Source organism: Notothenia rossii (genome assembly GCF_949606895.1).
Source record: "Notothenia rossii genome assembly, chromosome: 5".
NCBI classification, from domain to species: Eukaryota; Metazoa; Chordata; class Actinopteri; order Perciformes; family Nototheniidae; genus Notothenia; species Notothenia rossii.
This window is the reverse complement of record NC_136903.1, coordinates 19,719,317-19,743,085: the sequence shown is the minus strand read 5'-3', so window position 1 is coordinate 19,743,085 and position 23,769 is coordinate 19,719,317. Positions and strand designations below refer to the sequence as shown.

General features: G+C 40.2%; 2 protein-coding genes and 1 long non-coding RNA gene across 5 annotated transcripts; 1 reads left to right on the top strand and 2 right to left on the bottom strand.

Annotated features, from left to right (window-relative positions):
- Window positions 1-14: 14 nt before the first annotated feature.
- Window positions 15-4,213, bottom strand: LOC307040193 (kelch domain-containing protein 7A). 3 transcript variants are annotated; one of them, XM_079682801.1, is made up of 9 exons: window positions 4,046-4,213; window positions 3,534-3,795; window positions 3,252-3,440; window positions 2,949-3,127; window positions 2,509-2,863; window positions 2,034-2,179; window positions 1,744-1,898; window positions 1,489-1,646; window positions 15-1,385 (listed from the first exon to the last, which is right to left on the bottom strand). In XM_079682801.1, exons 2-9 carry the CDS (start codon window positions 3,774-3,776, stop codon window positions 1,203-1,205), a joined length of 1,608 nt encoding a protein of 535 aa, XP_079538927.1. In that variant the 5' UTR covers window positions 3,777-3,795; window positions 4,046-4,213; the 3' UTR covers window positions 15-1,202. The 3 variants fall into 3 exon arrangements, with proteins under 3 accessions (XP_079538927.1, XP_079538926.1, XP_079538928.1); XM_079682800.1 differs by having other exon boundaries at window positions 3,534-4,213; XM_079682802.1 differs by lacking the exon at window positions 4,046-4,213 and having other exon boundaries at window positions 3,530-3,608.
- A 236-nt stretch (window positions 4,214-4,449) lies between these two features.
- chkb (choline kinase beta) lies at window positions 4,450-15,294 on the bottom strand. Its single transcript, XM_079682365.1, has 11 exons — window positions 14,653-15,294; window positions 13,527-13,635; window positions 13,270-13,383; window positions 12,929-13,062; window positions 12,750-12,854; window positions 8,068-8,126; window positions 7,156-7,243; window positions 6,918-7,026; window positions 5,698-5,798; window positions 5,526-5,607; window positions 4,450-5,376 (listed from the first exon to the last, which is right to left on the bottom strand). Exons 1-11 carry the CDS (start codon window positions 15,153-15,155, stop codon window positions 5,320-5,322), a joined length of 1,461 nt encoding a protein of 486 aa, XP_079538491.1. The 5' UTR covers window positions 15,156-15,294; the 3' UTR covers window positions 4,450-5,319.
- A 460-nt stretch (window positions 15,295-15,754) lies between these two features.
- LOC307039920 lies at window positions 15,755-23,025 on the top strand. Its single transcript, XR_013808361.1, has 2 exons — window positions 15,755-18,024; window positions 18,242-23,025. It is a non-coding gene; the product is annotated as an uncharacterized lncRNA (long non-coding RNA).
- Window positions 23,026-23,769: the final 744 nt, after the last annotated feature.

The following is a 23,769-nucleotide window of genomic DNA, read 5'->3' as shown; positions in this document are numbered from 1 at the left end:
CCAACACCACTCTCTCTCTCCCCCTCTCTGCCTGTTCCTCTCTCTCACATGTTTCTTTTTGTAACAAGACACCAAACATAGACAGAGCCTAACCTCATGTGACTTGAGCTCTGTAACTGAATCTGCTGCAGTGAGAGCAATGCGATGTTTCCTTTCAACGGCTGAAATGGCAACCAGCGGGCCTATTTAGCTGTTATAATAAAAATATGTGTAATAGGAATAACGGCATACAAATCTCAGATTATTATCAGCAGATTCAAGCATTGTGATCTTGCCTCTGTGAAATGGAATTGAGTGCTTTTAATTGAGACGAGATAGAGAAATGCATGTATTGTCTTGATTTTTGTCTGACATTTTTACAAACCAGTTTGGTTCTACCGTTACAACTTCAAATACTAATAAATTCTCTAATATTAGACTGGGTCAGGGTTTTCAGCATAGCCTACCCTATTTTGGTTCTTATTCTTAAATAACCTTTATAAACCAATACAAAACATTATTTAAATCTCACAAACAAGGGAGAAAAGCTTTAACTTTATATATAAAGAACACACATGTACACATAGAGCACTCCATTTTCTTTAAAATTAAAGGTGGGGTAGGTAAGTTTGAGAAACCGGCTCGAGATACACTTGTTGTTATATTCCATGGAATGCTCTTAACATCCCGATAGCAATGAATATCGTAAGCGCTTGGACAAAAACTCCATAAAAAAATGTCATCAGTGGAAGCCGTAGTACTGTAAAAAGCACGACCAATCATTTTAGCCGGCTAAAATAACTGGATGGCCTACCTGCCTGTCAGCTTTCCATCTGTGCACAAACTTATCTCATGCCCTCATTGGTCATGTGCGCGTTCGTGTGTTGGAGGAGGGGCTCTGTAAGGAAGTGGCAGATTTTTCCGGCTGTGTATTTTCAAATTCTAGCGCACTCGAGCTGGTTTCTCCAAAATGACCTACCCCACCTTTAAGTAATTATTTGTAGTTATTATTTTTTCCAGGGTAATACAGTGATTTAGGTCAACGTTTGACAGTAATATACCCTCACTAGTTCACTTTAAACTGCAGGATGGAGATTTTAGAGAGAAGATAAAACAGATAACGGTTATCCATCTACTGTAGGCCTAGGGAGATTATTTCATTATGCTTTATATTCACAAAATGTGTGCAGAAAGTCTAAAGAAAAAAAGAGTTAACATTAACATTAAAAGTGAAGATAAAAGACAGATTCATAGCGGGTGGAAATCGGTAGAGGAGTAAAAACGCTGAGGGAGAGAGTTTGAAGATCCAACCTTGCAACAGCGTTGTGCTCTATACTTGGCAGGAGGACCTGGTCCCCTACAACTGTCCCCTGTCCTGCAAATGCAACTTTCTCCGCCCTGTGCACCTAAAAGAAAAAAAAGATAACACAGGTCAAATGTAAGGCATCAATATGAAAGAAGTCTTTGTATTTCAGATACACATTAGTGATGTGAGGAAGTTTTTTGTACCTGGCCCCATCTCTTTGACTGTACGCAGAATGATGTCACCACATTTTCTGAGTTGTTCCCACCAATTATAACCAGCCTGTCAGTGGCACCCAGGAAATACAGAGTAGGGAGGTCTGCATCTGCTCTGGCGAGGGTGGGAAGCAGCTCAGACCAGGAGTCTAAAAAACAAAGAGAATACATAAGCAACATTTGTTTGTTGATGTCAGAATATTATCAAAACGGTACAAATAAGGTTGATGGCATGTTCTGCCTTACCATGCCTCGTGTTGTACTGCAGCAGCAATTTCTCTCCAGTCCTCTGGACGCTCCCCAACACGTAGAGACTCTCTCCGAGGCTAGTGGCAAGTGGCACATCATAGGACAAGGACATGGTGAACTGGAAGTCAATGAGCGGCAGTGAGGAGACAAACCTGAGGCAGAGATCAAATTCAGTCACTAATCCATCAACAAATAATGGAACAATTGTATGTAAGGGGAAAACATATCACATGTTGTTCTCAGTATCCTTCCAAAAACCTGCCATCACTGTTAAAGGGGACACAAACCTCCATGTGTCCTCCCAGGGATCATAGCGTTCTACAGCTGTGTAAAGAGCTGTGCTGGAGTCTGGGGTCACCAGTGAGTCCAAGTACCAGCCCCCCACAGCGTAGATACAGCCTTCACAGGCCACTGCAGTGAAGTGCCTTCTGTGCTGTGGGTGCAACATATTCAATAGTATTAAAACAAATGATTGCAGAAAGAAAGGCATGTTTAAAAAAAGTATTTTTTATTAGTTATTTTCTCACATTCCCCTTTACATCCAATAGTACTCCAATTTAGATGAACGGTTTCTTTAACAAGGGGTCACAACAACATGTATAAGGTCTCAAATCCAAAAATTTCAGCATGAGAATATGAAAAACAAAATGTATAGAAATTATACAATTACAACACTGAGAACGTAAATAACACAGGTATAACTAATTAAAATTAAATAAAAGATGAACGGCATGTTTAATTTTGGGTAAAACAGACACTAACCTTAATCATAGGAGCTGTGGAAACCCACTTATTAGTGGAGGGATTATACCGTGAGGAGGCCATCTTGAACTCCCAGCCTCTCTTCACACGCTGCCGGTAACCTCCAATTACATATAGGTAGTTATACAGCACCACTGTAGTGAAACACCACTTATCAGCCCTGAAGGGAAGCTCTGTGACTGGATACCAGTGTCCGCTGTCCTCTGAGCCTCTGAGGGTGAAGATATGTCGGGCACTTTCAGTTTCCGGGTCTTTCCAAGTAGTCAGGTTCTCTTTCCTAAGGCTGCACATACGTCGGTCTCCATGTGTCCTCCTCAGGTGGAACACTTCTTCTTTCTCCTGATCCTTCAGACACCTGAGGAATGCACCAGTTTTAGGAACAACAAAGAAACATGTGGTCAACTGTAGGAAATCCTAATGACAGCCAAAATAGTGAATACTTTATGAGGTGAGGTAGCTCCAGCAGGTTTCTACTCAGGTATGTGAACACGGTCCTCTTCAGCTCCACACAGCAGATATCCTGAGCCAGACTAAGGTAGGACCGACAGTTTCCTGGGCTGAGTTCGAGGACTGACAGACACTTTGAGAGGAAGGCCTCAGCCAGGAGATAGCTGCTGACCTCCAGAGTTGGAAAGGGAGAAATAATATGTTTTGTGTTAGGGGGAATTACAACACTAAGGGAAAGCATGACATTTCCGAAAGTGACAAGTTTAAATCGACGTAGAGAAAGGAACTCTGTTTACCTGGATGTGGTAGCCCAAATCCTCCTGAGGGACTTTAAACTTATTATGGAAGGAGAACTCAAGGAAATTGTGGAAGACGGAGGAGGACACATGGTCCAGGAGGATGAGGCTCTCTGAAGTCTCCCTCATTCTGGATTGGGACAAGGCTCGGAAGTACTCACTGCACCGTGAGAGTATCCCAATATCCACCTTAATGAATTATTAAACCAAGATTGTTGTGGCCTCCAGTTCTAAATGGTTAACTTGTACAGTTTAGAAATGTGTGTTTTGTTTTTTACCTACATGGAATGCACATGTTCTGGTTTGCACTGTAACCATGGTTTCATCTCCATCTCCAGGGTGATATGTGCGAAGTGCCTCAATGGTTTTCCACTCCTCGGAGTCTGATCCTCTATCTGTGACACCTGGGGATGCTATCCGATTTTTGCCTGCTGGAAAAGCTCCCCATAGTCTTGTAAGAACATATATGACCGAGAAGCGTAACCCCTCTATTAATATGATAACACATTTCCGGAGAGGATCCATCTCATTGACGGTGTCAGATCTAAGTGAAGACAATTATAACAGTTTTAATACAGCCTGTACCATTTTTTTGTTTAAACTCAACAGGTTTTAAGATGCTTTGCACCATACAACCAGTCCTACAATCACACATTCAGACTGTAAGTGCTCCAAATGAGAGGAGACAATCTCCCAATATTACAAGCAGCCACAGCAATGGCACATAAAGGACAGAACGACCAGTTGAGTCCATGTTTCACTGGCTCATCTACTTTTCCTTCTGCAATGCTCACCGTCAAATGCTCTTTGAAAGCAAAAGGAAACAGCTGAGTGCAAATACTTAAGACAACATGCCAACAGAAACAGCTTGTTAAAGAAGTTGGTGCAATGCAACGCTAGGCAAACTTCAGAGTTCCTGTTTGTTCTGCTAGAGATCCAGTGCATTCGGAGGTCTCTCGATCTTTGAGCAGTGCAGCTCTTTCTGGCTGGTCTATTTTTGGCCCTTGGAGGTGGGACAACAGTCAACCGTCTGCGATGAAATATGCTCTCCTTCAAGCTTCACGTCATCATCGGGTAATTAAGTTACTGCTACAGTTTTAAAACTAACCTTATGTTTCACAAAATGTATTGATACATTTGTAAAAATGTATTTTAGAGCCAATGTATTTATGAGAAAAAACAAATGCATTGACACAGGTTCTAGACACATGTTTATTAGATTTAAACTAGTAGTTTGTAACCAACCATAACCAACATAAAACAGATGACACAGTATGAACGTCAACAGGAAGCGCTGCTTTAAAAAACAACAGTTAATGAGGCACAGTAAAGCGGCTAGCTTCTTTTCAAAAGTAAACTGACAAAGCTTTGTGTGAAATGTAGGATATTCATGACATTTGGTGAAGAAAGTAGCCTCTGTCAAACCCAGGAGACTGTCTAAATAAACATAATGGTATTCAAACAAAAAAATACAAAAACATTTCAATAATTGTAGGATCTATTTAAGCAGTTTAGCTTAATTTAGTTGACTACAAGTGCCAGATGTACATTTTAGTTACATAAAACCATAGATGAGAATGACAAATGTTTACCAGATGATGTTACAGTCATACAACGATAGATAGAAGAGAAAAGGTAGCAAGACAGTTACAAATATGTACAGTTAATAAATCCAATATTACTGACATAAACTTACACTTGTCTGTAATTATTCACATTATTGGACCTCCAAAGAACAACCCTAATGCAGAATTGACATCAGAAAAAAGGAGCAAGGCAGAATAAAACAAAAAACTCTAAAATAACTCGAATTGAGACACATGAGCAGCATTGTTTAGTACAGTAGCCGACCATCATGTTGACTGAGCCCTTCAAATTCCCAACAACCAATTTGAACATGCCGTAGAGCTTTACCTGCACTAAAAGAATCTCACATTAGAGAAAGGTGATTTAATAGGATGGATTGCCTGCATTATGTTCAAATGTACATGTATATCTTCCACCCAACATTGCTTGTAGTAAGCACGAGTTGCATACTAGTAGTACATTTTATATCAAAACGTTGGAATCAGGAGAAGGCTTTCTTTAACTTGAGGTAGCCATCAAAGCGGCACTGGGCATAGTCCTGCAAAAACAATATAGTCTACTTTAAGGCAACATTTACAAATGTATCATCAAATATGTGACTGACAAAAAATCATTATGTTTATTGAAATAAATGTACTATGCCACTGGTGTTTGTTTTGTAATGTGAAATAAAATAAAATTCCTTACCATGTATCCAAACTCGATCTTGGAAATCTTTGCTTGAATGATGGACCACAGCCCCCAGAGGAAATGTGAAGCTAATGCATACCTACAAATCACAGCAAGAAAGGACCAGGGCTTTAGTGATTCTGCTATAACCTTTAAATCATACATGGCGTTGCTGTAGATCAAGTTGTACCTGTTAGCTTCAATTATCATGGCCTCCTCCTCCTGTGTCTGGTCCTTGGACATGTCAGAGTGTCCTCTCTGCTGTGCCAAATAAGTTCTGATGAAATGAAGCTGAAATTAAAAACAAGCGACACGTAAAACAAAAAGTAGAAAAGTGACATCCTCTTCTGTTTACACATTTTATGATTGCCTATATCTGCATTATTTAATGTACTGCACATTGCCATCAGGAAAACCAAGTGTCTTTACTCAGAAAATGGAGTAAAGCAACTTAAAATGAGTGACCCCTCCCCCTCCCACCCAGCCTACATCTTCTTCCAGCTTCTCTCCTCTGGATGGCGCTACAGGCTCATCTTAGCAAATACCACCTAATTCATAAACAGATTTCTTCCAACAGCACCTATGACACTTAACTCCCCTCACTACTCTACCTTACCACAAGGTCCTTTTTACTGACCCATATTGTTCTGCAGCCACTGGAAAGATCTCAATATTATTTTTGCCGCTGCTTTTAATTGATATATTCATATCTCACACTGCACTGTAACTTTTATTCATGTACCTGTGTTATTCATGTTTTATTATCTTTGCTTTGAAATTAGTGTTTTAAAATGATCAGAGCGTATCCATTTCCCAAAACTGCTGGCCTTATATTTTTTGTTTAAACATCAACACTGTGAGTCTCTTTTGTGGGACTCTGAAGGATTGGACTTCAAGGTCACCTATTATTCAAAATCCACTTTTTCATTGCTTTAATACATAAACATGTGTCCCCTCTGTGGAAAGAGATTCTGAAAGTTTCAGGAAAAAAAGATTCACCCACTTTTTGTCCTGATCCATTTATATAAAAACCTGCCTGAAAATGAGCTGATCAGATGTTGGCCACTTTATGATGTCATAACGATTTTTCTGGCTTGAGTAACCATTAGCCAATCACGAACCAAGGTAACCCCCTCCCCCCCTCTTTTTAACCAAATATCTCGGTAGGGGCGTGGGGAGTGGCTCCTTATTTTCATCTAAAGTAACAGACAGAGAATCAGCACTTTTGAAACAGGGCTGAAACAGAGGGGTTTATGGGATGCTGCAATGATCTGTTTGGTATTTTGAGCCAAAAACTTTAGAGATATGTTTTGTATATATCTGAGACCTATAATATATTGATGAAAAACAGTATGATAGGGGACCTTTAATAGGTTAGTCTACTTTTATTCAGCCCTGGTTTAAACTGACCTGCTGCTCTCTGGTGGGATAGTTCTTCTGTGTGGCTTTATAGAAGGGCCACTGGTTATAGGTGTAGTCATACATCCACTCACAGAAATGGTTCCCAAAGTCAAACCCCCTACATGAAAGAGTAAAACATTAGTCATTTAAAAACAAAAGAGCACAATCTTTGTGTATGCATCTAAGTGTAGTCCAGACATCATATTTCTTATCAGAATGAATAATTACTGTTGATCAACAACTTTACCTGTAATTGTAACTGCTGTACTCAAAGTCAATCAGCATGAGTCTGTCAGTGGCGTTGGGGTCCTTGTTTTCCAGTATCAGAATGTTACCTGCAGCAGCAAAACAAGATTTTCTCTTAATAATAATAATAATAATAATAATAATAATAATAATAATAATAATAATTTCAGCCTCTGATGGGTTAAGACACATCGACTTCTTCGGCTATAACTGAACTTCAAGAGTCACATTGTTTTGCACAAAGAAGTGCTTTTTGTAGAACGTATATATGTTGGCGATTGAGAGGTTTTGAATGTGGACATGCTCAAATGTACTTTTGGTCTGGGTTGCACACTCAATTCCAATTTGAGTGACAATGTTGGCTTTATTAGATAACAAAACTAATAGACAGGAAAGTAGGAGAGACGGGACACGAGAGCCACGTGGGTGCCCTCAATAGTGGTAAATCCTAAAACTTGTGGCAGTATGAATAGAGACCTTATTTCATTCACCATGACAATGTCACAATGTACAAAGCCAGCTCTGTGACACAATTGTTTTCCTAGATAAGTGTGGACAAACTTGACTTGCCTGTACGGAGGAAGAGCTGCAAAGCTACCCATATGAGCAAAAACTGTCACAGTAGATATATTGGCATAATCACATATATCACAATCAGCTATGTGTATATTTTGCAGTTTTCCACATATCTTTAATATGTCGGTTCAGATTAAGTATTTATTCTAAGAGACATTCCCTTTTATTAAAAAGCTATTCCCCGACCGCCACCTTGTATTCTTCATCCTCAAATACAGGAAGATGCATATGAATTTGAGCAGTTCCTATTAATAACTACACCCAAGCCTTTCTTTGACTTATGGTTTTAACTGCTAAGAGTTGATCAATTAGCCAAAGTTTGAGGATTAAAGTTTACCTTCCGTGACGTCATTGTGGCAGAATACCACTGGTGATTTAGTCTCGGCCAGCAGCGCACTGTGGTGGAGGAAAGAGTCAGATGAACAGAGTAGATGATGACAGAGAAAGGGAGAGGAAAGAAGGAGCTTGTCAGTGATGCATTTGCAGGCGGTGTTACTTGCTAATCATTAATACCAATTTTAAAGAAATTACGCGAGTATAAAATGTGATGTCCTAGAGACTAGTTACTACACTGCAGCAATGACGGTATTTTATTTTTAATAATTATTCATTCAAATTGTTCTGTATTGTAAGATCACCCAATATGATCATTATGTGTATTTTTGAGAAAGCTACTTTTTAATAAGTGGCAAAAGTGTTATTCAATTCTCCAGAAGCTTAGGATGATGTAACTACAATATGAAATATACTGAGGGGGGTGGAGTGGTGCGTTTTTCCTGATTCATTGAATTCTTTACATCAAGCCAAGAAGATGGCGCCTTGAAGTCTCATAACTGTGTCAGACGTCAGTGGGAGACTGCTTCATATCTAAAAGATAAAACATGGGCTCATAGATAAACAGTGACAATAAACACTGTGCTGATTATCTATTGGCTGCCGAGGTCAGCCCACCTGGAGGACTCAGCTGTGAAGTCGTGGAGGGACTGGGACAAAGGTCAGTTATTAGACTGAAAAGGAAAACAGAGAGTGTCCTGTCCCAATGATTACATTCTTGTTAGCAATAAATATAAAACAATAACTGTATAGTTTACACACACACACACACACACACACACACACACACACACACACACACACACACACACACACACACACACACACACACACACACACACACACACACACACACACACACACACACACACACACACACACACACACACACACACACACACACACACACACACACACACACACACACACACACACACACACACACACACACACACACACACACACACACACACACACACACACACAGTCCTTAAACGTCAGTAGTAACAGGCTAACCTGACCAACTTCCTAAAATCTATAAACAGTGACAATAAACACTGCTGATTATCTATTGGCTGCCGAGGTCAGCCCACCTGGAGGACTCAGCTGTGAAGTCGTGGAGGGACTGGGACAAAGGTCAGTTATTAGACTGAAAAGGAAAACAGAGAGTGTCCTGTCCCAATGATTACATTCTTGTTAGCAATACATATAAAACAATAACTGTATCTCTCTCTCTCACACACACACACACACACACACACACACACACACACACACACACACACACACACACACACACACACACACACACACACACACACACACACACACACACACACACACACACACACACACACACACACACACACACACACACACACACACACACACACACACACACACACACACACACACACACACACACACACCTTAAACGTCAGTAGTAACAGGCTAACCTGACCAACTTCCTAAAACCTACACGACATTATTGTCATTGCACAGAATATTGAGTGACGACAATGGAATAAGGGTATGCATGTGCTAGATACAGTGTGAGCAGTTGAACAGTATTTACAGTCAGGGTTCTGACACCTTTTCCAAAGTCAAATTCAAGCACTTTTCAAGCATTTTCAAGGTGCATTTTCCAGCTTTTCAAGCATCTTACAGCTGTTGTAAATTACATATTTATATACACATGCTCAAATGATTATTTCCCTACCTCACATTAAATCAGATGTTCTTTATGCTATAAACAACCAAATGTGGGTTTCGTGATAGCCTTCTACACGAGGATGAAAAATTAAAGAAAAGAAAACAAAGTTTAATATTTCAAAATGAGTGACCCATCTGTACGTAGACTGGGCATCCCATATAACCTGACTGAGCCAATATAAACAATCAGCCAAATAACTTTAATACATTATTGATTACTATTTTTGAGGTACTTTTAGGTTGGCAGTAAACATAAGTCAGAAGTACATGGTGTACTTCTACTCCACTACATGTATTTAATACCTTTAGTTACTTCACAGATGTGGATGAATGATGTGAAATATAATCAAGTGTTGAATCAGACTTTAGTTCCACCTGGAGTAAATCCACAAGCTACCCTGCAGTATACAAAGTCATTCAAACTAGCTGCACCTTTACCAGCTTTGAGAACACTTTCATGATCAATCATTATAAAACATATCATATCTATTATTCTGAAATGGACCAATCTGCACAATGACTACTTTTACTGTCGCTACTTTCACTATATTTTGATGAGAATACTTTTCTACTTTTACTTGAGGAACATTTTGAATGCAGGACTTTTCCTGTAACGGCCCGTCCACACTACAGCTTAAAAAAAAGCTTGCCGGCGGGCGTGTCTGAAGCTCGACCAACAACCAATCACATGAATCTCCCGCCCCGGACACACAAGCAGCGGTTTAATTGGCTAGAGCTTGTACTGGCATATGATTTGATTGGCTGACTCTTCCACCGAAAGCTTCAAAAGCTTCAAAAGTTGAACATTGCTCAACTTTTGCAGCCTGAAACGCCAGGAAAGCTCCGCTCTGCTACCCACAATTCAGTTCGGCGAAAAGCGAGGCAACGTGACGTCAACCCATTCAAAGTGAATGGGCAGACGCGTTGGAAACCGTTTTTGAAGCTGTCGAAGCTGTAGTGTGGACGGGCCGTAACAGAGTATTCCTACACTCTGGTACTTCTACTTTTACTAAGTACAAGATTTGAGTACTTCTACTTTTACTCAAGTACAAGATCTGAGTACTTCTACTTTTACTCAAGTACAAGATCTGAGTACTTCTACTTTTACTCAAGTGCAAGATCTGAGTGTACTTCTACGACTCAAGTACGAATCTGAGTACTTATTCCACCTCTGTTAGTGTATTAGCCTGAATTGTAGCCACAAAATGACGCAGAGCTGCATAAAAATAGACTCACAATGGTAACAAGTGGAAAATAATATTTACAAATGTGTACAATGTACACATGTACAATTTTAATTTTAACTACTCAAGACACCTGACTTATACATCTTCAAAGGAAGACTGTGTTCATTCTACAATTACATGGGATTAAAGCAAAATGTAGTTTTACTTGTATAATACTTCAATTTTATATAAAAGACAGTTTGTTTTCATCTGTTTTCAAATAAACAAAGTATTGGCTTTCAGAATATTAAACTTGTTTCGGCAAATTCAGATGATAAATACAACTTTGAAGCTTGTAACGGCACAATTACAAGTAGAGAACGGACTAATGTAACATCACAGCAAGCATAACACCAGCCGGTGTTTCTTGTAAGTGTTTCCCCGGTACACAAACGCAAAAATACACAAACACACTCGCGAGCTTCCCTCAGACCAGTAATACAAACAAAAATGTGTCTTCGGGTCAATGTGACTGATTTCGATAGAGCAAGTCACATTTGGTTTAGGCACGAGACATACTACCAGTAAAAATACATTGCTTTCAAAATCGCTCTGTGTCGAATCAATAGATTATATTTTGTGACTATAACACGAAATGCCGCGAGTGCCTCATCCTCTGAACACCACAGGATGGCGACTGGAACGCACATAACATAGGTACGCTCCTCTGAAATGATTGTCCCATGCAATTATTATTATTATCCCTCATCATCGAGTTCCCTATTCAGCTCGCTAACGTTAGCTTAAACAAACGTAACATGCAACGTTAGCCTAATCTAAAATGCTCTACTGCGGCGTACCTTTCATGTGGCTCCTCAGCGCAGACTCTCGCATCGTTATTTTTGCAAACTTTGCAGGAGGCTACTCGTGGGCTTGACCCTCGTCTTAGCCATGGCTTGTATTTGTCTTCTGATAGCCAACGCTCATTGAAACTGCAACCTCCTGGCACACTGTCATCTATCACTCTCATCAGAATGCCCAGGTCACACACCTAACAAAAACACTTGCAGGTCACGCTCATAGCACGGGAAGGCCGCAGCGGAGACGTTTTATGTAGAAGCGAAGCAATTTTTTTCTTTTAATCTAAAAAGCGAACTATTCAGTCAGACAGCAATTTATTTTAAAAGTAAAGCATTTACATTTTTAAGCACTTTATCTCAATTTCAAGCACCATTCCCAAAATTCAAGCACTTTCCCAACCTTGAAAACAACTGTCAATGTCAAGCATTTTCAAGGATTTCAAGCACCCGTACGAATCCTGTACAGTGGGTAAATTACAGCAAATGATATGCGATGGCTCGGACCAAACAACATCTTGTTGACACTTGGCTTAAGCAATAGTGATTGCATCATCGTGTTTCTACTTCCCCTCAAAATCAGTTTTTGACACTGACTGTAAAACTCTGAATCACGAGGGTTTGGATGTTCAATGATCATCCTGCTAAATTGTGATTTAAAAAAAGAGAAAAATATGATATTTATTGTATTGATGTGTTTGTCCTCGTACATGGGTATCTGCTAGTTATAATTGCCAATAGTTGTTTTTTGTGTGTATATTGTATTTTATTTTAATTGTGATTATTTTTCAAACATTTTGAAAAAGATTCTGCTTCCTCACTGACACTGTTTTTCCTCATCTCTACTTACCCTAACTTTGAGGCTTTATTTATACTTAATGATAGTCACTTAATGCATCACAATATTGCTTTTATATTTATGTATATTTGATTCCTATGCCCCAACTCACCGTAGATTCTCCAGCTCAGCAGGCAGGTCTAATTTCATCAGCTTCTTGTACTTCTTCACATGTGCTTCACGTACAAAATTAAGCTTCATCACTTGATCCATGTATCTAAAGGAAAAAGAAGACATTACATCCAAAGCAGATAGTTCTAGTCAAAGAAGGAGATACCAAGATGTCCTTACTTGTCAATGGTCCCAAAGAGCCAACTGGGCTCTTTGTTAAAGGGCATGCTCATTTCATGGAAACATGCCACCTTGGTGGCAATCTCAGCCGATATGGCAGGATCGGCAAGTTGATCTGTGCGCATGCGGGTATTCTGGAAAAACATATAAAATAAAGATGATACCAATGCTTCTTCTACCTAAGGACCTAGCTCAAGTATTTTATGGATTTACATTCTACTTACAAAGTACAAAGAATGTGTTCAATAGAAATTCAGATTAGATTTTAACCCTGAATGTTCAATACTTTGAAACATTATTTTGTTATGTATGAATGTGTGTACGGTGTATGTGTATTATACCGGAAAGTACTGTTCTAAGCGTCCCTGGGGAAAGATGCCGTACAGTTTTGGTCCTAAAGTTCGTTCTGCCAGGATGGCGAACATCACACTTTCCAACACCAGGGAGTCCACTCCCTGTGTCACAGAAAGACAGACAGAAAGACAGTTTGATTACATTTTTGCTTTAGTTTATACTTCCAGGCAGACAATAATGATAGAAGAATGACTACATAAATGATGTTTCCCTCCATAGTAATTCAACAGCTGAACAGACCAACCTGTAAGATGGCACCATACACTCTGAGGAGCACGACACGAGGTTCATCTGCGACAGCGGGCACATGGTCAGGCAAACAACACAGGTAGAGCAGATTACTCAGCCCCCCACTGCAAAACAAAAACACCAGTGCTATCACATCAGGGCAAAGTTAATGTCATTACACATAGCTACAGCATATAGTAATTGTTCACTACACCACTACAATACCTGCAAACCAACTTTTTTGCTATCGTGTCTAAAGTGACTGATCACTTGCACTAAGGCTGCGGTTCAGTTTTTTTTATTAATTCCTAACTGAGCGAATTAACCTAAGTGGGAGCGAGGATAAGAGTTATTTATTACTCTGGACGATAAGGAAAGGAGCTTAACACTTCCTTTATTATCTCCATTAGCATAGAATAAACTGTACCATCCTGTACGAAAAGAAAGCAGATATGGGTATTAAATTAAGACATCTTTCACTGTTGTCCACGGTTATAGAGCCTACATGAAACAACGTCATGAGAAGCCACACTCCAATGTTTAGACGTGTCTATAGAAGTCTAGATCTATGTAAAATTGTAGTTTTACCACAGCAGACCAAATTAAGTCCTGTTGGATTCTCCTTCACATCTTAACCCTATTACGTTTTTCACTAAGGTTAATGAAATGTGGTTATGAAAAGACATAGGACCTGTTTTATTTATTCGCAGCCCAATACTGTCCTTGCCTAACTGGCAACTGGCTCAGCCTAAGTAGGCTACATGGTGCACCTGCTGCTAAAAAATGCCTTTGTTACAAAATGTATAATTTGTAATTGAGTTGTTCCCCTGTGAATATGCCATACAATACACTACACTTTTTTGTGGCTGTACACATAATTAAAAAAAAGAATACCAGAGTGATTATTACTAATTTGGTGTCAATTTTAAGTACATAATAATGTTCGATGATGTCAAGTAGCTAATTTTGTTTTGAGGGACCCCAAACTATTACATTGGGATTAGTAAAAGTAAGCCATAACGAAGTCAATATTTGAGACATTAATTTACTTAATTTAAATAGGCTACCTGTAGTATTAAGATAAGGATATTATATTGATGTTATCTTCACTAGGCCTACAGCTGTAATTTCACATTATTTACCTAACAATGCTTATTTGAAAATCCCTTTCTTCAACGGTCTTCCAGGACCCAGCCAGGAAGTCTCTGCACCAGGAGAACGCCCTGCTCCGGGTGTCCCGGTCAACCTCCTCGGTTCTCCCATCCCGGAAAGCCTCTGCCTCCGAGTCGTAATCACAGTTGGCCCCAAGTAAGGGACTCGGGGTCCTAAAATGTCTCTCGTTGACGAAAAGCATTCCCCCCACTCTTTTATTCTCCTCGGGAGGACCAACATCTTCTGTTGTGTCTGAGGGAATGTTGCTAGAGAGCCCCGACTTCTCTACACAGCCCGGGCCCTCCTCCCTGACTCCGCTGCCCGTCACATTTCCACCCGACTGCATCGTGAGTTTCCGGGCGAAGAGCAAAGGGAGACCGGTGTTATATGTCGGTCTGAAGACAAGACAAGACAGGCTCGCTGGCGTTCGCAGTTCACCGGTAAGGCTACGCAACCGGAAGAGACAAGCATAGCGGGATAATCTGGAACGCATGGGCGGGCGGTTTGCAGCAAGTATTAAAGTATATTGGGCCGTTTCTCAATGTCGAGTATGGCCCTGTCTCAGGTCGACTATTTTCATTTCCTCGCTCCTCGGTCCTCGGTCTCACCGGAAGTTACTCATAGGATTCTGCAGAGTTGCCGAGAAGCCCTTAGTAGGCGGAGTCGGCCACTAACGGCTTGACAGCGACGTCAGAGTCTAATCCCGCCTGCTCCAAAGAGGCGGAGCCGAGGCGGGACCTGCTGCCTCCAAACTGGAAGTAAACAGAGCTAGCTCAGGCTAAGAAGCTAAGCTAACATGAAATACGTGCATACCAAGTTACTGCTAACAGTGTAGTTCCCCTATATAAAAGTTACATTCATAATCAAATGAGACAATCTGCAAGAGAATTAGCTATGTTTTGTTATTCTTAATGCTTGTCATTCACACGTTAAGACAAGACGGACTCCACCGCCCGGCCCCGGACCTAACGGAGCCCCTGCGGCTCCGTTAGCTCCGGTGGCCACCACTGGGATAATTGGGTCCCCTATTAACATTTGCTCCCGTTTAGCATTATGGGCGTCATAGCCATAGACTAGTTTTACCCAAGGCTGAATCATAAACTAAAATGTATATAGTATAAAGCGTTACGTCCTTAGCTGGCTAATAAGTAACAAGCTAAGCTACCAAGCACACAAACACCTGCGAACGGGACATGTATAATATTATCATTTTAGACTTCTTGGAAGTTCTGTTAGTACATTCAAGCGCACAGCACAACATTTTAATTGTCTGGTATTTGTAACAATATTCCCTAAAAGGCACAATCACCACGAACACTGCTAAAGCTAAAGGGTCAAGTACAGTAACTACAACTAACTAACGTTGTAGCCTCTATGGGGGGGCAGTCCGCCACTGGCTGTGTGTGTGTTCTGAGTGTTTGTTTCCCTATAAAACAGCTGCGGGGGAAGCAGGTACTCTGCGAGTCACAGACATTAATTCATAGATCAAAGCAGACTCTCCTGTTTTGCCAATCCGGTGCTTAAACCAATAGCTCTACACCCCTGGCCGAAATGTCCATAAAATTAAGTCTGACTTCAAAATATAGTCTATCTCAAATAATGTATGCTCTGTCATTTCCCTACGTAAACATAACAGTCTGCAATGAAATGGTTGTATAATGTGTGTTCCACTTCCTCCTTGGTGCATCGGTAACTTTCTAAAAAAAAATAAAGTCAGGAAAACGGATTCGTTTCTCGTGCGCACGAGAATGTTTGTGTCAGTAAATGTGTGGCAGGGGTGTTTGTGAAAATAACGGGGACAGAGCTGCTGTCAGACGAACAGCTGTGCGGCGTCATCACAAACGGACGTCGCTTCACGTGACGCTCCGGAGGAAAGGACGTCCCGCACTCTTAAAGCTAATTTCCCTGCTTCTCGTGGTTTCCTTGCGTCCCTCCATGCTTCCCTGGAGGGAGGGACTAAACACAGGGAAACGACGAAAGTGAGGGAAGCAAGGATTTCATTTAACCGACCTGAGACGGGGCCCAAACCTGCTGCAGAGCCACTATTTCAAGTATAGAGAGGCGAAGACCCTCCCCTTCCGGGAGCATCCATAGGACCCCGGAAGCGGAAAATTATACATTGAAATCAATGGAGAGAGAAAAGTTATCTTTTGATCCCGTTTGAACTGTGCTACGAATGACACATATGATGTTTGTCAATCTTAAACAATCATTTCCATGTAAAAAAAGTCACAGTTTGTCGTAAAACTGTTTAAATATAAGACTATGAAAAATACGCAACTAGAAAGACTACAAATCCCAAATGCATTCTGGGTCGCGTAAGTGATGTCATAGGCGATAATGCTCCAAGACTGGTTGCGACTCGCAAAGCAAAGAAGAAGAAGATCTCGCAATTAATAATAATAATAATAATAGATTTAATTTGTTAGCGATTTTACAGGTGCTCAAAGACGCTTTACAGATAATAGTGAAGAAAGAAAGAAAAGAGAAGAAAGGAACAACAAATAAATATATAGTTCAAGTTAAAGTCAAATAATACAAAAACAATCACACATGAAAAGCCAGATTGAAGAGGTGAGTTTTTGTGAGTTAAAGTAAAATTAAATTAAAGCAAAGAAGAAGAAATATAAGAGATTGCTCCAATAAATTCACTTTTACAAGATGCCTGTGTGCTTTGTACCAGGTTGTAATCACAAAAGTGATCATACCACTTGCTCGTTCTATCGCTTCCCGTCTGATGAAAGGACCAGGAGTCGTTGGACCAAACATATCAGGTAATATACATGTTTTGCATGGAACATAGTCAAGTTAGCTACCTAGCTAGTAGCGAGCATGTTAGTTAGCATTACATTACATTACTTAGCCTTGTCATTTGTATTAGCCTTAACATGAAGTAAACCAAAATGTTAAACAGTAAGAATAGTCATGATGGTAAGTATTTTGTGAAACATTTGAAGAGTAGCCTATCGCCCCCTCCACCAGGTGCTAAGGGGGCGGGAGGTAGGCTAACGGGACATTAGCATCAGCGATCTATTCTACTTAATGCTATCTGCACAAATGGTTAACATTGAACATTAAAAGATCAGGGAGAGTCGAAGGAAGGCAGGCAGCTTTGCATGACATTCTTCTGGACGTGTTTCATTGTGATGATAGTGAGAGTGAGTCAATCTGTTTGTTGGAAAGACAGTAGTTGAGTGATTACTGAGAGAAAATTATTAAAAGAGATAATTATTCAGTGTTGTTACTTTAAAGTGTTGTTACTGACCTTTTTCTCTTTTATTTTCTTTACCTCACCTGTAACTGCTGAGATCCTGAGGAACATGCACACTGGACTGACCTGCTCTGGCAACCTGATTTCCACTGTACGTAATAGTATTTGGTTATGGTATATTATTTATATACATCAAAGGCACAATGCACCCCCCAGAGACACATGTATTAAGTGTGATATGTTGCATAGGTCATGTGAAATCATCTTTACATACTAAAAACTGTAGGAGCGGCAACTTGTTTTGAAATTGAATTTTTAATATCCGATAATAAAGTTCATCTGTTTTCTTTATTCTTCTCTCTTCCCAGCTCCATCCATCACCATTCTCTGTTCCTGCAGGTCCTGCTTGTTAATCAATGCTCATATTGAATATAAACAATTACAAATAAAGTCAATGTATTGTATTTCATGAAGTTGTGCTTCATTCTGAGTCAATAATAAATTCCTTCTGCCTTCAACTGCAACATTATTGTGGACTGCACCGACATCCATGTAGCTGCCCCCCAGAAGGAAAAGATGGAATAACTAAGAAGCACGCACTATAATAATTATTACATGCAACAATTAAATAACTGCTCAGCATCTCCACCATAATCCCAATCTGCTGTGTCCTGTTTTCCACCCCATCACACATACGAAACACAACGCAGAGTCCGAGGGTGTTAAGAGTATGTTTATTTAAATGTCCTCCTCTCTACTGGCCAACACAGTGAGCATATGCTGGGTGTAGAATTTTTCCAGGAGGAGATTTCCATGCCATGCAGGGTTTTTGGGGATGGGGATGATGATCGCCCCCTTCGTGGTCCACACAACAAAGTAGCAGAGACTCCGGTCTGTGATGTGCAGCTGTTATATAATATACAATACATTTTTGAAAAACATTTGATCACATTTGGTCAGGATCTAGAGTCAGTGTGTAGTTTATGAATTAATCAATGCTCTCTACATTAGGAAAACACATACCAGTGTACCAGAGGGAGTCACACACAGCTGTGCCTAGATAACCAAACAAATTGACAAGATAACCAAAATCCTTGAATCTACACACAGCAAATAAACTCAAATGACACAACGAGATGTAAAAAGGAGATCACACATATCGTCGATATAAAACTGGCCGCTTCAATCTGAAGAGCAACTAAAACAAAACACGGGAGTGTATCTTGTTCTTGTGAACACTAATGTTATCCACAGCATAAACAAGAGACCACGAAGTTCTTAAGGAGAAAACTAGTTGCTAAAACAAAACACGTTAGTGTACCTTGTTAGCTAATGTTAGCTAGCTGACATTAACGTTAAACATTGCACTCATATTACTCACTGAAACCTTGTAAAGCCGGTCCCGAATGCTGGCTCTTACAGAACCGACTAACTCCCCTTTCGTGTATGTACAGCTCTCAACATGCCCAGACTTGTAGTGATTTTCACCTCGTTTTATACTTTTTCGCCTCATTCTGAAAGAAACAGGTGAAATTTGCTAACGTGACTGCCATCTTTGTGATGGTGACGCGTATTGTGCGAGAACAGAGACCTGTAGTTCACTGAGCGGTTTCACACAAAAAATGTGTAACTTCACAGTTTTACGACACATTTTTATTTTTTTGACTTGCAAAATGTTCTTTTAATTTGACAAACATCATATGTGTCATTCGTGGCACAATTCAAACGGGATCGAAAGATGACTTTTCTCTCTCCATTGACTTCAATGTATAATTTTCCGCTTTCGGGATCCCATGGGTCGGAAGTAGATGGGCGGGACTTCGCCTCTCTATACTACGTCATCGAGTGGCGCCGAATGCTGGGTATTTAAGATTTAACCTGCATTTAACCCTTAACCGTGGATGTATGATTTAACCCTATATGGTAACATGCATTTAAACAGTCCTTCGGCGCCACTCGATTACGTAGTATACTGTACTTGAAATAGTGGCTCTGCAGAAGGTTTACTCGGTTTACTCGACATTGAGAAACGGGGTGTTTCCTGTCAACTGCGTTACCCAGTACTGGGTAACTCAGTTGACAGATAACCTAGTTGACAATTTGTATGAAATGTAGACGTCACAGCATTATCATTCTACATATGTCACAACACGCTTTTTTATCCAATTATTTAAAATAGATGTCAGCAGCTGAGAAACAGCGGAGATACAGGGCTCGTCGAGATGCTGATCCTGCAAGAAGGGCAGCATATTTAGAGAAGTAGAGAGAGGCATGGCACAGGTTCAGATCAGAAGGGAAGGTGAAAACAGTGGCAGAGATGAGTGACAGAGATAAAAGAAGCAAGAGGGCCAATTGGAGGAAGCCAAAGCAGAGAAGCAGAGAAAGACAACACAGGCTTGACAACTTAGCTACACCACCAGACAGTCCAGACAGCCAAGTTGAAGTTGTCCATCAACCTCAGGAAACAAGGTAGAGATTTATGATAGCAAGAAAGAAACAGGTTTATGTTTTCAACAGGAAAATTGTTTAACAAAGTAGAAGGTTTCCATTAATATGCTGTATACACAGCACATTATCTGTAACGTAATTTATTTTGTTTATTTCCGAGAGAAAAAAGCTGGAAGAAAAAAGGCCAGGAGAGAACACTCAAAATTACACAGAGAAATACAAAAACTGAAACATTTGCTCGGGAAACAAAAAAAACAACAGACAAGCTACGCAAAAGACTCAAAAGATGCTGTACAGACCGTACAGAGTCCCTGGCATCAAAAACAAGGCGACTGCTACACAATGTCCCTGTTTCTGGCAAAGTTCGGAGATCATTGCTTGTTCATCATGCCCTCATGGCCAACATCAAGGACGCCTTTGCCACCACCAAAAGGAGAACACACAGGCAGGCAATGTCACAAATTCTAACTGGGAGGATCCTTAAAAAGTATGGATCACAAAAAGAAGCTCGTACAGCACTACACATCTCCAGAAAGAGGAACAAGAATCCTGCTGAAGGCAATATAAAGTACCGAAGCCTATGCTTCCGAATTCAACACAGCGTCATTGCTTACCTGACGAGGGATGAAAGCAGCCGATTGACAGCAGGCAAAGCACAAACAATCACCAGGCGGAAGATAAAGAAACAGAAGAGGTCTTTAAATGATACCCTGAGAAACCTCCACAGGAAATTTCTCACTGAACATCCTAATTACAATCTCTCTTACTCCTTGTTCTGTCGTATGCGTCCCTTCTGGGTAGTTAACCCAACACTTGCAGAGAGAAAAACTGTCTTTGCAAGGTTCATGAGAATCTTTCCTTTCTGGCTGAAAAGCTTCTCACTCTTAAGTTAATTAGGAGCATGGACATGGAAGACCTGACAACATCAATAAGCTGCAATCCAAATTCAAAGGACTGTATGTACAACGAGTGTCCCCACTGCAAAGGACAGGAGTTTTCCATAGCAGCAGAAGTGAACCTTCAGGCAAATGTCGAACTCACTCAGTGGTCAACTGAAACAGTCATCAGAGAAAAGAAAAACAAAGATGGTAAAAAGGACAAGGTCCCCATGAAAATCACTGTGAAGAAGAAAAAGGACATAGTGTTGGCAGATCTGCTGGAGATGTTTCAAGGCCAATTGAGACATTTCAAACGGCATACATTTAACATTAAAAGCCAGTTCACCCACTACCGTGAATTAAGAAAAAGCATGACCAACCAAGAATGCTTGATTCATGTGGATTCTTCGGAGAATTACTCATGTAAGGTTGCAGCAGAAATCCAGGCAATGCACTTTGCCCCAAACCAGAAGCAAGCAACGCTCCACACAGGAATTCTTCATGTTGGTGGGACAGCAGAGCACATGTGCTTTGGCACAATTTCGGCATCAAAGGAGAAAGGCCTACCTGCCATTTGGGCACATTTGTCCCCCCATCCTGGATGAAGTGAAGGCCTCGTATCCTTGTGTTGAGGTGGTGCATTGCTTCAGTGACGGTCCATGCACGCAATACAGACAGAAGGGAAACTTATTCCTCTTTAGCACAGAGCTGATGAACCGTGGTTTCAAAAGGGGGACATGGAACTTTTTGAAGCAAGCCATGGGAAGGTTGCTCCAGATGGAGTGGGAGGCCTCCTGAAGCGAACGGCTGACAGGCTTGTTAGCCAAGGTCATGACATCCCTTCAGCAAAACATCTGTACAGTGCTTTGGTCAACAGTGGAACATTTAGGGTGTTCTACATCGGAGATGCCAAGTCATCTGCCAGCAGTGCCCTCAACTATGCATATCCACCAGGTGGTCACAGGGGCACCAGGAGAGATCTTTTATCGAGATGTAAGTTGCCCTTGCACCGCCAGACAAAGTTCAAGCACCTAAAAGCAACAGCAAAGAGAATGAAAGGCTGTGGCGTCCTGATTCAATTGGCCAGTGGTGTGCCCTTAAATATGATGGAGATATTTACCCAGGAGTCATTCAGGAGGTCATGGACACACATGTGCAGGTAAAGTGCATGCACTTTGCCGGAGTCAACCAGTTCTTCTGGCCACTGAGAGAGGATGTGCTTTTGTACCTGTTTGAGGACGTTTTGAGAGTGATTCCTCCTCCAAAGTCAGTGACCTCACGCCATGTGGAGATTGACAAAGACATCTGGTCTAGTTTCTAAAAGGTCCAACTCAATGTTGCAATTGAATAGTACTGTTCTGTTGAATATTAATGTTAATGTGCTATTCTTTAATATTTCGTTTTTAGGTAAGGCTTCACTTGGACCCCTGTGCTAGTTTGAACCCATTACAAAACCATTACTTTAAAAACTGTTCTTTATTTGTTCCTCTACTGTGGGTTTGATCTTTGTCTGACTTACAAGTCACTTTCGATAAAACCGTCAAATTTCTCAATGTAAATGTAAACCTATTTAGACTGTTCTGTAGGAATTTAATTAGAAATTAATTCTGAATGTCTGAATTAGAGGAACTTGTTCCAACCCTTCACCGGTTACTGATCAGAGGGAATGTTTAATTTGCACTGTGTGATTTTTTGTTTTGCTTGTTATTACATTTCTAATGTATTTTGTATGAATTTGTTCTTTCATAATTGAATTAATTGAATGTTTCAATTGAGTTTTGCACTTCTTGCTTGAAATAAACATAGTGCTGATGGTTAATAATATGTCCAGTCAACTATGTTATTTGCGTCAGATGTGTGACTGTCATTGTCAACTATGTTGCACCTCATTTTTTCAAATTTAAAATATATAAAATAGTGCTTCTGATATCCTTTATACTAGCATAATGTACATCTACACAGGTTGGAGTTTTACGTGACATCTCTTAAAACTATCAAAATGACCTGTATGGTAGTTTCATAATAGAACATATCCCTATCCTTAATGGCAGTGCTGAACATATCACATGAAAAAACAAAACTTTAATATAATTATTTTTGAATCCTTTAAAAATCTTTGGATATATGGTAGAATAGACTCAAGAGCCTTTCAAATTGGATTTTACTTGAAGTGCAGGACTTAATCAAATGATTCTAATGACATCAAGTTTGTCCGTAACATAGTTGACAAACTGAGTAGTGAAAACATCCTTTCCCTTCTAAAAAAAAAAAAATGTGTTTAAGCTTTGCAACTAGTGGATATGTTACACTGTTATATGTTACACATATACTAACTTGAACCACTGATTGTTCTATTGAGAAAGGACACATTTTTTTGTACAATTTTGTTGATGTAAAATGTACCCTAAATTATAGAATGACTCATGTATCTTTATAGATAGAGTTAAACTTCACACCTTAACTTTTTTTCTGTTGTCCTGCATTGTTTTACAATGATTATTTTATAGTTTGTTTGCTTTGTATACATTGGTAATCTGTGCCTGTTTTGGTCAAACTGCAAATGTTTTGAG

Excerpts from the sequence above, each read along its gene's own strand:
- LOC307040193 (XM_079682800.1), bottom strand. The coding sequence starts at position 3,776 with ATGGATCCTCTCCGGAAATGTGTTATCATATTAATAGAGGGGTTACGC. Across the intron at positions 1,647-1,743 it reads GCAGTACAACACGAGGCATG|ACTCCTGGTCTGAGCTGCTT; the intron begins GTAAGGCAGAAC and ends TTTGTTTTTTAG. Across the intron at positions 1,386-1,488 it reads AGTCAAAGAGATGGGGCCAG|GTGCACAGGGCGGAGAAAGT; the intron begins GTACAAAAAACT and ends TTTTTCTTTTAG.
- chkb (XM_079682365.1), bottom strand. The coding sequence starts at position 15,155 with ATGCGTTCCAGATTATCCCGCTATGCTTGTCTCTTCCGGTTGCGTAGC. Across the intron at positions 13,636-14,652 it reads TTTCAAATAAGCATTGTTAG|TGGGGGGCTGAGTAATCTGC; the intron begins GTAAATAATGTG and ends TTTGTTTTGCAG. Across the intron at positions 5,377-5,525 it reads AGATCGAGTTTGGATACATG|GACTATGCCCAGTGCCGCTT; the intron begins GTAAGGAATTTT and ends TTGTTTTTGCAG.